A 14,685-nucleotide genomic window follows, 5' to 3' on the forward strand; every position below is an offset into this window, starting at 1 on the left:
GTTCATGCACAAACAAAAACATACACAACTGCCTCCGTTTATTTTATTATTTTTTTTAAATGCAACCTATTTGGCTAATTTTAAAAAGTGCAGGAGCAATGTCTCATTTTTATTTGTGAGATTCTCCCTCCCAACCACTAGGGGCTTGTATTTTATTTATTTTATTCTGCCTGAGGCTGACACCGACCCGGGGTCATGCCGGGTTATTTGAGGTCACCTGTCATTTTACTCAGGTGTTGCTGATTGAGAGGGGCAAACAGTTTTCTACTGTGCTTGGGTTTAAGTTTTGTTTTGATTGGTTTAAAAGAAAAATAAGTTGACATTGGGAGAAGATAATTGGCTAATATCATTTCAAACACTAAGGAAGAATCTTGTCATGATTTACACCTAAGTGCGCGTAAAAACAATACCGACCAGCAAGCAATCAGCAGTAGCAGCAGCAGCAGCAGCGCCACAGTACTTATGACTTATGGCGTTTTAACACCGACTCGGCATGACTCCGCCCACGTTGAGTAGGTACTATTTTGGTAGTGGGAAACCAACCTAAACCATGCTGTGCCATGGCGAGCTGGGACCATAGTGGAAAAGGGCTATTAAGAGAGTCTACACCATAAAATAAGTTCTATATCCACCAACAGAGTGTATGAGAGAGAGAGAGAGCGTGAGCTAACATTTCCCGTTCTACGGGTTGAATTGTTATCAGTAAAGTCATGACGCTGATGTTTCCTCAATCTCTGGTGACACGGTCTGAAAGTAATACTTCACACGTCACCAGATTTTTGTGACTGAAAGGAGAGACTGTGTACCACGTCTCTGCGGTGTATAGTGTGTAGTGTGCAGGTTAATGCTACCACACAGTATATGGCAACGTATCAAAAGAACATTTAAAACATTTATTTTCTCAGCATTAAAACAGAAATACAGACAAACTGTACAGTTTCAAAGAGGAATATACATTTTAGGCACAAACAGTTATAACTGGAAGCAGCCAAACATCCCATTCCTTCAGCTCCAATGGAAAATACTTTCCTGTGGTTTCATGATACAAGTTCATCTTAACTTCATTCTTTTATTTTAGTGTTGAAATAGTTATACATTGAGCAGACTACAACATTTGTTATCCATGGTCATATTGCACTTTAAAAGGATAGTGCAGATTTCTCAAAAGAAGGGGTAGAGCTGACTGAGTTCTACATGTAGATTTAAGCCACTAAACAAGATGTTCACCTTCTAAAATCAAAACCTATGTGGATGCAATTTTGACAATAGGTTCACCACTTCATCTTGACAGAATAAGCAATTTAACATCCAACTTTTAATCCACTGCTGAGAAGAGAGATAGTGGCACACATATTTTTAAGATATCGTACCTTGAAGCTGGTGTAGATTTTATTCAGTTGCTCATTTATGAAGTGGCTAAAATCTGTTTTTGGCGCACTTGCATCCACTGTATGTGCTGCTTCTCAGTGCAGGGAGCATGCAGAGTGCAGTCAGATGAAGACACTGACTATAATGTATGTGTCATAAAACCCCACTTCAAAGAAACCCTGAGCTATCCCTTTAGGTAATGTGAAATGTGCAGCAGAGGTAATAACACTTTACTGGTAAATAAGCTACCGTTTAGATTTAGTTTCCTTGAGCCACTCGCTAAAGCACTTCTCCATAGCCTTCCTGCTCGTCCAGCTGCCATTGTTCACTGTGGGGATGATCTTGAGCGGCTGCACCCACTGGACAAAGCGCTTCAACTCCAGGAAGCCGCTGTGTTCACTGTACGGGACTCCTGTCACAGAAAGAGACACAAAGTAGAACTGCCATTATCACAGTAGCTAAACGTCTGGCAACGGCAATCAAACATAGCCTTCCTGAAAATGACTAATACGCCTAAAAGATAAATTAATTATTGAAGTGTAGATTGAGATGAAAAAGGCTGGCGGGGTTTTAGAAGTGAAGCAGCAGTGGGACTTTTCAGACATGATCTCTGCCGTCGTATTTTTCTTCCTCATTTCTCAATTATGAAACGTCAACCCTGGCGACTGCACAAGAGATTTGGTTTGAGGTAAAACGCTGTCATTGAGCCAGATGTCTAAAGAGATGGGAATCCAGTCAGACAAGCAACGAGGCAGAGTTTCTGGACAGAAAATCACCCACAGGCCCGTATCAGACCAGGCGGAGACTTTACCTCATCAAACGTCATCACAGCTGCCACTACATTTGTGTCCTTCATCGTCCCTCTGCAGGTTTTTAATGTCCTTCACGTCTAATCTAAAACTACAGTGAGTTCTCCCACATTCACACAACACACAGCAGCAGCAGCAGAATATGGCTGGGAAGGGCAAGGAGGAGAAGATAAACACATGGTGGAGTAACAACAGGGAGACACTGTGGAAATTTACTTCCACCTGAGCGATGCACAAACTGCTGAGGAGGATGAAATAACTCGAGCGTGTGCAACCCCCAAGCCTCTCGCTGGTGATTGTGGCCAGATGGTGCTAATGCTACAGCTGTATGTATTCTGACCATGGAACGGGACAGGAAGAAAAGCAGCCAGGCCAGAAATGCAGCAGCGTGTTGTTTTTGGCAGAGAGAGAGAGAACTCCACTGTTATGATCAAGTCTTAGCAGAATGTAGTGGCGTGACAAAAATGATTTATGCTGTGAAGTACTACTTTCGGTCGCTTAATTAAAAGAATGCGCTCTCCTTTTTTCCCCCTCCATGATAATCTACCACAGAAGCAGGGGTTTGAAAAACTACAGTTAACTACAATTAAAGGGACAGGTCTTTCTTTTCCTTAATTAACCCAAAGCTTAGCCCATAACAGGCAAGCTTGCCACAATATTCACAATATTGTGAATATTGTGGCTAAGAAAGTAAGAGATGAGTACTCCACTTCTCATCCATTAACAGAATTCATAAATAGAAACTAATTTTCTAGGCCACTCAACCGTGATCATTTCCGCCCTGTAGCAGACAAACCGAGCATTCATATTCTCTGTTGATACTCTATGATGAATGCTGATCGAAACCGGAATGTCGGGAGGAAAATGATTGCTCACCGTAAATGGAGACGTTGCCACTGATCGCAGGCTCGATATCTTCCACTGACTCCACCTGCTGGCTGAAGGTCCAGCCTGTGGGTTTGAAGGCCACCAGCTGATCATACTGTGTTGTAAACCGAGCCAGGTGTTGCTGCAGTTTCTGGGGGAAAAAAAGTGGGGTTACGTGAGGATTTGATGAGCAGATGCATCATATGCTTATGAGGTTCTAATAAGACACTGTTACACATACAGCACCACCGTAAATTATACAGATAATAGGGGTGTATTCGTACCGAACCGTCAGGGTACAGGCACTTCCGGGGGGTCACAGAGGTGGACTGCGGTCCAAAATGTGGACAATTTAGTGTACCGTTACACAGTGTTTTTTGTTTACTCCTAATTCAACCAACATGTCATAGCTGAGACTTGGATTTTTGATCCAAAACAATAAATGAGCTACTCTGGGAAATTTCACCACAACAATAAATTAAAGGTTGACTCATAACTCAGACGGCCTCAGTGAAAACCTAAACTACTTCCACAGCCTGTCTGTGCCAAGTTCACCTCATCTGTGCTTGTACATATTATTTTTGAAATATTCATTTCAAACTTCAGCCTTAGATACGTGCAGCTTTCACAAAAGGACAACAGACTATTGGAGGAACGCTGCAATGGCAATTTAATAACATGGTGGCCTTTTTCTTAAAGCAATGACAATTTCACAGTAGCCTCTGTAACCCTTGTCCCCGTACTTCCTGGTACTACACATTTGTTTGAACATAAACATCTGCAAAGAGCCATTGTCTGACTTCAAAGACCCTTCAAGGTCCTTCACATAGAAGAGCAGCTACAGCTCAAGGGTGATAAATGGTTAGTTTCAGGTATTTTGAAGTGCATTTGTATGGAAAACAGACAAAAATCAGCGTAACCTGCTTTTCCTACCAGATACATCGTGGCATTCCCCTTAAGGCTAATGTTTTTTTGTTTCTTTCTGTCATGTTTCATGTTTTCCTGTTTTATTGTGAAACCTCTCCTCTCCTCTCGTTTCAGATCACTTCACTTCCTGCCCCTTTGTGTTCTCCCTCCAGTCTTGATTGTCTGCCCCGCCCTCATTAGATTCACCTGTGTCTCGTTGTCTCCCTCCACCGCCTGTGTCTATAAGCTGTGTTCCCTATCCCCTCTGTGCCTCCATGTCTAACGGTCCAGCCCTCTTGCCATTTATCGTGATCTGTGTTCCTGTTTCTTTGAACTATCGCCTGTTTACCGACCTCCGCCTTTGCCTTGCCCTTTATGGAGTTGTTTGCCTGGATTTGTTTGTACTGAACCAGCCTTCTGAGACAAGTTAAGTGATTTTGTTTTTGAAATCTCAACTGTTTTGAGTCGTGCCTTTGTGGAGTAGCAGTCTTAACACTAAGAGCCTGGAAACTGATGTTTATAAACCACTCTTTCTCTCTCTCACCCACCAAATTCCATAGTGAAAATCAGCATTTTTAGTTTGTAGGGACACAGGAGCTGGTGGTCTACCGCTGCCTCATTTGGCAAACGTGTGTCACTTCTGAGTCTGAGCACTGAAGCAACAAAAATAACACGTTTATACTTAGTGATGGAGGCAGCAGTGGACCAACAAGTCCTGTTTGCAATGGTGTAAAATCGTTCTCTATGGACTTTGGTGCAGGGAGTGAGTGAGTTTACAAAGTGACATCATCTTCAGTTTAAAGCTGGTGGGTATATCTATTTAAGCAGGCACAGATTTTACTATATGAGCCTCATAAAACCACCAAACACCTGAACTTTGTGGATAAGAATCATCCCACTGTGATTATTTATCAGCGCATAAACTCTGAAACTGCCTATGGTATACAAGTCTGATAAGATACAAATGCACTGTAAGCATTGATGGAATAGAATCCATTTTATCCTCCGGAGGACTCATGCTCTCAGTAGAATCCGTGTCCTCGTATCAGAAAATGAGACCACTGCACTTACATTGAAGGAGATCTGCATCATGGGCAGCACGTGGACTTGGGCCGCCTTCCAGTCGGTGGTGATGCGCTGTTTGATTTCCTCCGACTCCAGACAACACATTGTGTTGTATTTATCTCTCGAGAGGCACACTTTAGAGCCCAGGATGTCTGCCAGTGCTAAAAATGAAGCAGAACAGGGTTAATCAGAGCTGAGGACTCTGCCATATTTTATTAAAAAATAGTACACACTTAAAGTTGTTACCACCACCACCGATCTACCATAGAATTTAGTGTTCATGCTCTGAAGAACTCTTAGACCCGAGAGTGTAATTTGACACTTTTCATCTCATTTTGATCTGACAGATCAGGAATGTGAGGAAATGATACACTTTGTCTCATTCTCACGGTTACAGTTCTGATATCACACAAAATTAAGTAAAAAAATTGAATTCTTCAGCTCCATTTAAATAAAACAAACTCAAATAATCACAGTACACTGACGATGAGTAAATATGAATCTATCTTTAAAAAATGTGTTTGGATTTGCATCCATACGTTCTATAGCTGCTCGTCAAGTACAAACCCAACCTGTGTAATCTGAAACTTAATACAAAAGAGCAGTGCAGCACAATGAGGGAAATGTGTAATCCATCTCGACTTAAAGTACAATAACCACTTTTCCACAATTTAGTTTGATTCCTTCAACCTGCCCCTGGACAACACATGTAGTTAATACATGTTAATACAGTCAACACAATTAGTTAATGGCTGTAATCTGGCATATTTACATATTGATCATTAATGTGCAATCTCACTTAATATATAGTTACACACCTTTTATTTATATTACATAGGGAAAATTATTAATTTGACTAATAACTCCATTGTAGCGTATTTTAATCCCAGCAGCCTTTATTTTACAGCTACCAGTGTTGGGCACCTTACTTTAAAAGGTAATTAGTGATAGTTACTTGTTGCTTCTCCCAAAAAGAGCTAGTAACTGAGTTACTGCATTGTAAAAAGTAACTAGTTACCAGGGAAAGTAATTGCAATGTGTTATCTTTTTACCTTTTTTTTACTCCTATGTTCAATTAGTCATAATAATAAAACTGAATAATATTAAATGTTAAAAATTAAATGGAAACATTGTACACTAATCTACACTATTTAAATGTTGCTGAGGGACAATGTGAGACAAGACACGCATTTAATACATTAATGTAGATAATATCATCACTATGTTTAGAATAGAACAATGAAACACGTTTTAGAAATGTTATTGAAATGCCATTTGTAACGACGTTTATTATAAAGCAACAACGTGTACCTTGTACACGTGTACATATACTCTTTGTGAATCTATGGTACAGTCATGCAGATAATTCAATCAGCCATTCCGTGCAGAGCTTGTTAAACCACAGTTGATTAGAGAATGAATACATGTTGTTCTCTCTATGTGAGGTCAATGTTATTTTTTCTGGAGCACTTCACTGCACCAAAGTGGAGCACACTATTATCCGTGTGTATGAACAGAGGACTGATTGCTTTCACACAAGGACAACAGAGAGAACAAATCAAAAATGTTCCAATCCCGTTTCGCTGAAAGACATATCCAATGACCTTTCAGAGGGAGAAAAGGTCAGGTGGTGATTTAAGGCTGCGGGAGAAATCCACTCATCGCAGCATTAGTTTCACAAAGACATTTACTTTGTGTCCATCACATTGTGCCACATGCTTTACCTTGTTACACAGCCATATCACCATTCCCAGAATTTAATGAAAGAAATTACCATATCATTTTCAGTTATATAATTAGCCGTCAAACAAACGTCTCCCATCACTCTGCCTAATTATCGGACTGATGTTGAATGATGTGTAAGACAATACCACCTCACATCCCCAACTTTCTTTGTCAGTGTTCAATCATTATTCTACACTATGTGTAATGATTAATCACAACACACATCCTTCTCATGGCAGACAAGCACTAAAAGAGATGCTATATGTAAGATTGTTATGATATTAAGTCATAAAATGAAGGAAGCCTATAAAAGTGGCCACATGGCGGGGTAGTTGTTCGCCCTGTTGCCTTGAAGCAAAAAGACCCAAAATGCAACTTAACCGTGCGGAAGCACGCCATAGAAAGCCTTGTTGGATTTTGGTGGTTTTCAGTGTATCTGGAGCCAGGAAGTCTGGCCATAGGTCTGCACATCAAATGCCATTCCTACCCCCTGAGATTAACATTTACAAAGCCACCACTAGCACTTTCACCATCCTTTTCACACCCCAAACATCCTCCAGACAGGCACTACTGAAATATGCATCCATTGTCCCATTCAAATATCTCTCACACAATCTCATTGGCTGAATCACCTTCTCCAGACAAAGTCCCCTTAATGGGTTTAAAGAAATGTAACTTTTTATCCTAAGATCAGAACTTTTACTCCAGAATACAGGAAGCTTCTCCGTCGACACGCATTTGGTTTGATCAACCAAATAAAAAGATATTTTGACAACCAGCTTCCTCCGAGTCTTTTGCCTGAATCTGGTTCTAGTTTTCTTGATGATGTTCTTTTGGAGGGAAACAATAAATCCCCTCGTCCCCTGTCGTGTGATAAATCTCCACTGCTGCTCTCAAGCAGACACTTAAATTTTCTGCCTGTTTGCGCCAAAATATTTGTGAAAAATAAACTGACAAGACCGTTGCGTATGTGTTTGTGCACGAACACAGTGTAACGTCGGGTACCATAGCAGCTTCTTATGTCCGTGTTTTGAACAACCACACAAATATTTGCATAAACACTGAACACTTACCCAAAAACACCTTCTCTTTCCCCACAGAGTAGGAACCACATACCACGAGCGTCCGTGGGTTGAGCGTCACCAGCTCAAAGGCAGTGTTCGCTGCAAAGTTGACAACCTCTTGTTGCCGTGGGAACGTATACTCGGGACTGCAGTAGCTGCAGAGAAGAGAGATCACACTGAACATGTGAGTTTGCTCAGGGTTTCTGTGTCGCTGTAAGCGAGTGAGGTGCACACAGTTCAACCAAACTAGAAGTACATGTGAATTATGGGCAGTTTAATGTCATTTCTACTACGAGGGGTCTCTGAGACCCCATTTGATGGTGATGGGAAGCAGTGCGGGATCATGAGAATTGTTGTCCAGTTTGGAGTAAACAGAATGATGTAATTAAAAGGCAACCAAAATGAAACAGCGTGAAATACTGATCTCTATAGAGTGCTGGAAATGTTTTGGCCAATATAAGTACAATACTTAACAAAATGATTTTTGAAATATTAATGCAGACATTTTACATATAATATATTTACTGGCACAAATCTCTTTTACGAGTAATAGATTTTTCTTTTTCTAAGTTTAATTACCTTGCTGGCTCTGCCTTGGATTTTTTGTCTCATTTTACTTCACGAGTTATATCATCTAGAATACCTCAAATTACCTTTTAATGTCCTGTGTTGGTAAATAAAAGGATTTTAAACACTTTTGTTGTTTCAGTTACAATCCAGTCTTTATAAGAGGTACTGACGTGGTGTCCAGGTAGAGCGTCTGCACCCTGCAGCTGAGTAACTCGGGGTAAGTTTCCATCGACGGATCCGCTCTGAAGTCGCCGGTGTGGAGGACAGTCTGTCCATCAGGCAGGAAGAACAGCAGCATGGCAGCTCCTGGACAACTAACATAACAGGCACAGATTAGAGGTAAAGCTGGTGACCCTGTGCTGGGTCAGATTTGGTATTCACATCCATCTTTGGATGATTGGATCACATGTGGACAGGATTATGTATGACTGTTCACACCTGACATTCACATGCACACTGGTGGCATCTTCTGTGACTACTTGTGATTGTATCCACTTACCTGCGCTATATGCAAGACACAGATGTCATGTCTGTTTGCAAGAACAAAAAGTACATATTTTTTTGAGTCTCTATGGTGGGATAAGGCCACTGTAGTTCCCTTATGTGTTTGGTAAAGGGAGGGTTTCATGTGTAAAGGAATGTAGCCACCAGTGGCGATTGCTCGAAGACAGCAAGGGAAGCTCAATTTCCTCTGAAATGTCGTCAACTAAACATTTACTAAACATGCGCTAGGGCACGATTAGAACGTGTCACAAGTTTGTTCAGAAGCCCTTTAGCAGCCTCCGCATTAAAACCACTTGAAGCTCAACTTCAACTGTTCTCTACGGGACATGGTGCAGTGGACGGGAGCGGATGCTGGGCTTCTGCATGATGATTGGAGGAACTTTCATGATTGGTGAAAGGTGGACCCAGTTTTTGATTGACAGTTTTGCAGAAACATCCATGACAGCTGAGCCTTTTCTGCCTCAGACCTGTGTGGATTTTGAAAGGGAAGTCTTTAGACAACTAGCTGGTCATTGTGCGACCATTTTCATTTATACATATACACTGTAAATAAAAACACTATTATAGCATCATCATGTTGTTCTTGTCGTTAGTAGAATATAAATAACTGGGCCTGAAATGAGCTTCCCCTGTTTCAAAGACCAGCAACTGCCACTGGTCGCCACATAGTTTGAAGATGCATTAGGAGCATTCAGACCTGTACGTCACGCTGTCCACTTGTGATGTTCACTGTGGTCACTCAGGACACATTTTAATACCAGGTCTGAATGTTTGGAAAACTGATTTCTCGGATGTTCACCATGATGTTTTAGCATCTCAGTCGACATTTCACAGCGCAGTGCTTCCTTCTCACAAACTGTGTGGCTGCTAATAAGCAGATGATCACGACTCAATGGGCGACTCACTGGTTGGCATCAAGGAGGATGACGCGGACTCCTTCCACAGTCACCTGTGTGTTCATGGGGAGGACGTGGACATACTGCTCTGCCACCTTCAGTTTGCTTTTCACCAGGTTGCCTGTAATCTGACCACAAGTGGCAGACGTTAGTCAACTCACATCTTTTAATTTAGCAGCAACCACTAGCAGGGAAAAAAACAAAATGCAAGATAAGATGTTGGAGCATCACAGTTCCATCATCCAAGATTGAGATTGTGAACATGTTTCACTGTTTGACTCTCAGAGGGTTTCAGAATCACTGCAGCTGCTGTATTGCTTACCATTTACAAATCAAACTGCCCCTTGACACAAAACATAATCCAACAATACTCCCACACACAAGCTCCACTGTGATTTTGATCCATTTGACAGGAGACCTTACATCACCACAGCTAAACTCCTTTTCCCTAATATTTTTGATTCTGCACACCATCTAATGTGCCGTTAGTTTCACAGTTGTATGCTGTTTAATATCCTTGGTAGATGCAAACAAATTATGCACCCAATATAAACAAGAAACAAGCAAAGTCTAAATTCTTCAATTTGGTCAGTATATTACGTAACAAATATATCTTAATTTGGTTGCAGGTTTTTCACAGAGACAAAGTTAAAAGGAAATATTAAGTGAGACCCAGACACATTTACATTTCCTGAACACAAAGTGTTTTCTGCACGACTGTGTCATAAAATAGGTCTTCAAATTTCCATCAGCGCCAATGTCGTCAGAGCCCCAAGCAAATTGGTATTCACAGCTGCCAGCTGCAAGTGAAATTGTCATTACTCTCCGTCAACACAGTGCAGTGAGATAACAAATGGAGCAAACATTAACTCCATGAATTCTGTGCCAAAGAGCAGACATGGAGGTTTTTAATGAGCTGTAAATAAATAGGATTTTCCGAAAAGGACACAACAAAGGTTTTTAGCACCTTCAAAAGCAGCAAATTTCAAAGAACAGGTCTCTGTGAGGGAGACGGCATAAAACTACCATCCATAACCCTCTCCTGTCAACGGGAACGCCAAGTCCCAAAACTCCTTATTACTTCTACTTCAGTATAAGTGGAAAACATGAGGCCAAGTAACGCGATACAATGAGGTATGGGATGCCATGAAGATTTTATGTCTTCATGGCATCCCTGGACAATTTAATTTCAGTTCATGCATAATAATAGTAAAGATCCACTTTAAATTTTTAAAGTTCTAAACCATACAAAAACATGAGAAATATTTTTTGCATCACAGATGGGATACACATTTTTGAAAGTGAAAAACAGGAACCACAAGGTCCAGGAATGACAGGAAGAGTTGCAGGCTCCCCCTTGTGGCACTTCAAAATAAATCACTAGGAGTCTACAGCATTTTCATGTCACTTGTGTAAATTCCTCCCGATAATGGAAATTCACCACCTTTCACATATCGTGAGTGCAATAAATCATATATAATCCCATAACTAGATACTTCATGTCCCTGTGGGATTTCATACTGGGCTCGGTGGTGCTGCACTTATCACAATAACTAAATAAATAAATAAACTAACTAGATGCAACACAAACAGCGCAAACCTCAGCCAAGGCCACTCAATTTCTGTACTACCACCAAAATGTAATATTTTATTGCTATACTGCTCAAAGAAAAGGAAAAACTACAACTGATAGTTTTATTTTACAATATGACTTACTTTGTTACAGTAGATTGGAAGGGTGGAGTTCTTGGTCAACCCTCCGTAGTGGTCCGAGTGGAAATGTGTGAGGAAGTAGGCAGCGATGCCCTCAATCTCTCCGTACTGAAAAGCATCTATTACAAACTTTGTCCCTGAAGAAAAGTTAACAAATATTTTTCTTAGACGACAGATACAAAAGCGCTGAACTGTCAGATTCATACAGACAATCACTGACCTGGGATCTTCTTGTAGAAAGGACAACGTGGTAACTGAACTTCCCCATTAGCGTCCACTCTGTTCCTTCTACTTCTCCATCCACTGCTCCAACCACTCCTTGCTCCTCCCTGAGTGTTTACTGCATTGCTGCTTCCTACAGTCGCTGTTCCCTGTGAGGTATTTGTGGTTGTGTCAGCCCTACTTTTCCTCTGGCCGTCTCTCCTTGGTCGTCTGTGTCCCGAGTTCTCACCGCGCATTGGAGTTGAAACAGGGTTTAGCTCATTTGGTCCACTCTCAGCCACTTTCTCCTTCACTTTCAGGGGTTTGAGGCCAAAAAACACTCCAATGTCTGTCTGCTTCAGACCAGAAGCATGAGCGGCTTTGCTTTGGCCCTTCTGTGGTGTCATAGTTTGAGGTCTTTGGGGAGTTGAGGTTTGAGCTGCAGGTACTTGATGAGAATTTGTGTGAGGCTGCTCTAACTGAATGGTCTCGTTCAAGTTTCTTAAATCCAGGCTATCAGAGCTGAGGAGATTTTCTCTCAGGCGCTCTAAAACAATACTTTGTGGAGACTGAATGCTAGTTTTACATGGACTAACTGCACTGGCAGCTTCATTCTGAGTGGAACCTGCTCTGCGTTCAGCAGCAGCTGGCTGATCAGTGGGTGCTAATGAGGGAACTGGCTCCAGCTGGATGTTGGAGGATGACAGGTCTGCTTTATTGGTTTCGAAATTATCTATAAATTGAGTTAGCAGCTCATCTTCACTTGAAAAGCCATCACTAAGCAGTATCACTGACTTATCATTATCATCAAATTCATATGCACCACCATTAAAAAGTTGTTTCCTACACTCACTCTTACTATCTTCAGCTTGTGGAGGTAACTCAGAAAGAGGTGAGTATGATATGAAATCATCATTTTCAGGATGAGGCTCACATTTTGAAGAACCATCACAACCTTGTCCTCCACTGACTTCCTCTGGCTCTGTTTTACTTTCTTGGGATGCTCTGACAGGCTTGTTGCGTTTAGTAGAGGACGACCAGCCTTTCTTTTTCTTTAAATCCTCCGGGCCAGGAGAGCGCAGCAACAGAAGTCCATTTGTGAGTTTAGACGGAGGTGTTCTGGTGTTATTGCTGTTATGAGGGGATAAGACAGAAGGACTGACAGCCCTGTCCTGTGAATTATCTAACACTAAGTCATCCACCTCATTTTTTATCAATCCAGGCAGATGACTAAAGCTCGACTCTCCATTGTTCTCAGCCTGCTGAGACAGACTGAGGAGGGCTGCGTCACCATTTGCTCTGCTGTGGGCAAGGAGCGTGTGGTTAAAATTCTTGTAATGGCTTGGAATGGTAGAAGAACACTGTAGGCCATCTGGACATTCTGTATGAACACACACAACAATACAAAAATGACACCTACTACAATCAGGTACTACATAAGTATTCAAGTGGATAAAGCGGTAGACAACGGATGGCTATTGATATGCAATACCAATATCAGACAGAGACACACATTTTAAATCTTTTTAACAAGGTAAGCTGATAATATCACAGTACAGATGCACAATATTATCGGCATATAACATGGTAATGGCAGATATTGGCTTTAGAACTGTGTTATTGGATGTAAGCAAACAAGCCAAAGATCCCTACTGACTAAAACATTAGGCTGAATAGTTCATTTTTGAAAAATGTATATCCACATCAGACATGATTATGAAAAATATTATGTAAATGCAGGTGGGCTCAGGTAAAAATATATGTTTTGGTATCAGTTCTTAGTAAATTGGCATATCGTATATGCCAACTAACCATAACTATCATCTCAAAATCACAGTGCATCCACTAATACAGATAACTATTCTGCTCTTATAAGGAAGAAACAAATGGCACTTTGATACCTAACCTTTCCCCTCCATGTTAAAATAGGTTAACACAGCTGACTTGATGACAGCAGTAGACATACTGTACATGTGCAACCTTCACTCCCATTCTGATCACACAATATCTCTCTTTACTGTGTATCAATCAACTTTGTCAATGAGCTGGATGTCTGTACCTGTGCATTTGTGCCTGGGGATGTCAACACATTCAGCAACATGCCATCTCTGACTCTGCACCACCAAGGCTGAAAGGGGAATCTGACACATGGGACAGAAGTCTACAGAGGACAGTCCCTCTGCAGCAGCACTGACTGTGTGGACTGCCTCCTCACAGGAAGCTGATGACTCTAGAGGCAGAGTGAATTTCTCTGAGTTGCTGTGTCCATCTTTAACCGAAGTACTTTCTTCAACTTTCGTCCCTTTTTCAGTCCCTTCAAATGTCTCGACAGAGACAACAGTGTCTCTCCTGCAGGCTTTTCTGAGGGTGCATCTTCTTTTACTAACAGTTCTAACACCAGGCAGCTGTTCCGGTGTCTTCTTTCTCTTTCCGATAGATTTATATTCCCAGATGTCATTTTCAGAGTCGTCCTTAAGTGACATTTTGGGGAAATGGAGTAACTTCCCCGATGTGACCAAGCGTCCTCCTCAAGACCTTGGTTATGACACAGGAGTTGATCTTTGATACCATCCCGCGGTTACAAAACAATGATAAACCTTACCGTATTCAAACAGCTGATCGATGATTTGATATAATGACGTTTAATGACGATGCTAAAGTTGTTTCTTATACTTAAATATTAAAGTAATTGGTATTTTCTATTAAACTTGCTGTGTTATCCAGTAAGAACATGTTAGGACCTGGTGTCAGTCATCTCCTACCGCCACAGTGCCATGATGAGTAAAATCAACTGCAGAAACACAGGAGCACTTTCCGCACACCTCGAAAAAAAATATTTGCATAGTTGTTCAAAGTGAATAAGCATAAAACCCGCAGACGCATTTTAACTTGTAATTAAAAAAAAACATGAATATAATTTAAAAATGAGAAACAATTGCCTTTTGAATTATATCATTTATCGGTGTGAATCGTTGTTGTGCATTTACCTAACCGGTT

The 14,685-nt window shown here is 41.2% G+C and overlaps 1 protein-coding gene across 1 annotated transcript; it reads right to left on the bottom strand.

Moving 5' to 3' along the window:
* Positions 1-879: 879 nt before the first annotated feature.
* Positions 880-14,455, bottom strand: dclre1a (DNA cross-link repair 1A (PSO2 homolog, S. cerevisiae)). The gene is made up of 9 exons (XM_044013449.1): positions 13,748-14,455; positions 11,708-13,069; positions 11,491-11,624; positions 9,784-9,902; positions 8,545-8,688; positions 7,814-7,959; positions 5,022-5,176; positions 3,054-3,195; positions 880-1,780 (listed from the first exon to the last, which is right to left on the bottom strand). The coding sequence occupies exons 1-9, from the start codon at positions 14,169-14,171 to the stop codon at positions 1,614-1,616; spliced, it is 2,793 nt and encodes a 930-aa protein (XP_043869384.1). The 5' UTR covers positions 14,172-14,455; the 3' UTR covers positions 880-1,613.
* Between the last annotated feature and the right edge of the window lie 230 nt (positions 14,456-14,685).

The sequence above is a fragment of the Solea senegalensis genome, linkage group LG18 (assembly GCF_019176455.1).
Source record: "Solea senegalensis isolate Sse05_10M linkage group LG18, IFAPA_SoseM_1, whole genome shotgun sequence".
Classification (NCBI taxonomy): domain Eukaryota; kingdom Metazoa; phylum Chordata; class Actinopteri; order Pleuronectiformes; family Soleidae; genus Solea; species Solea senegalensis.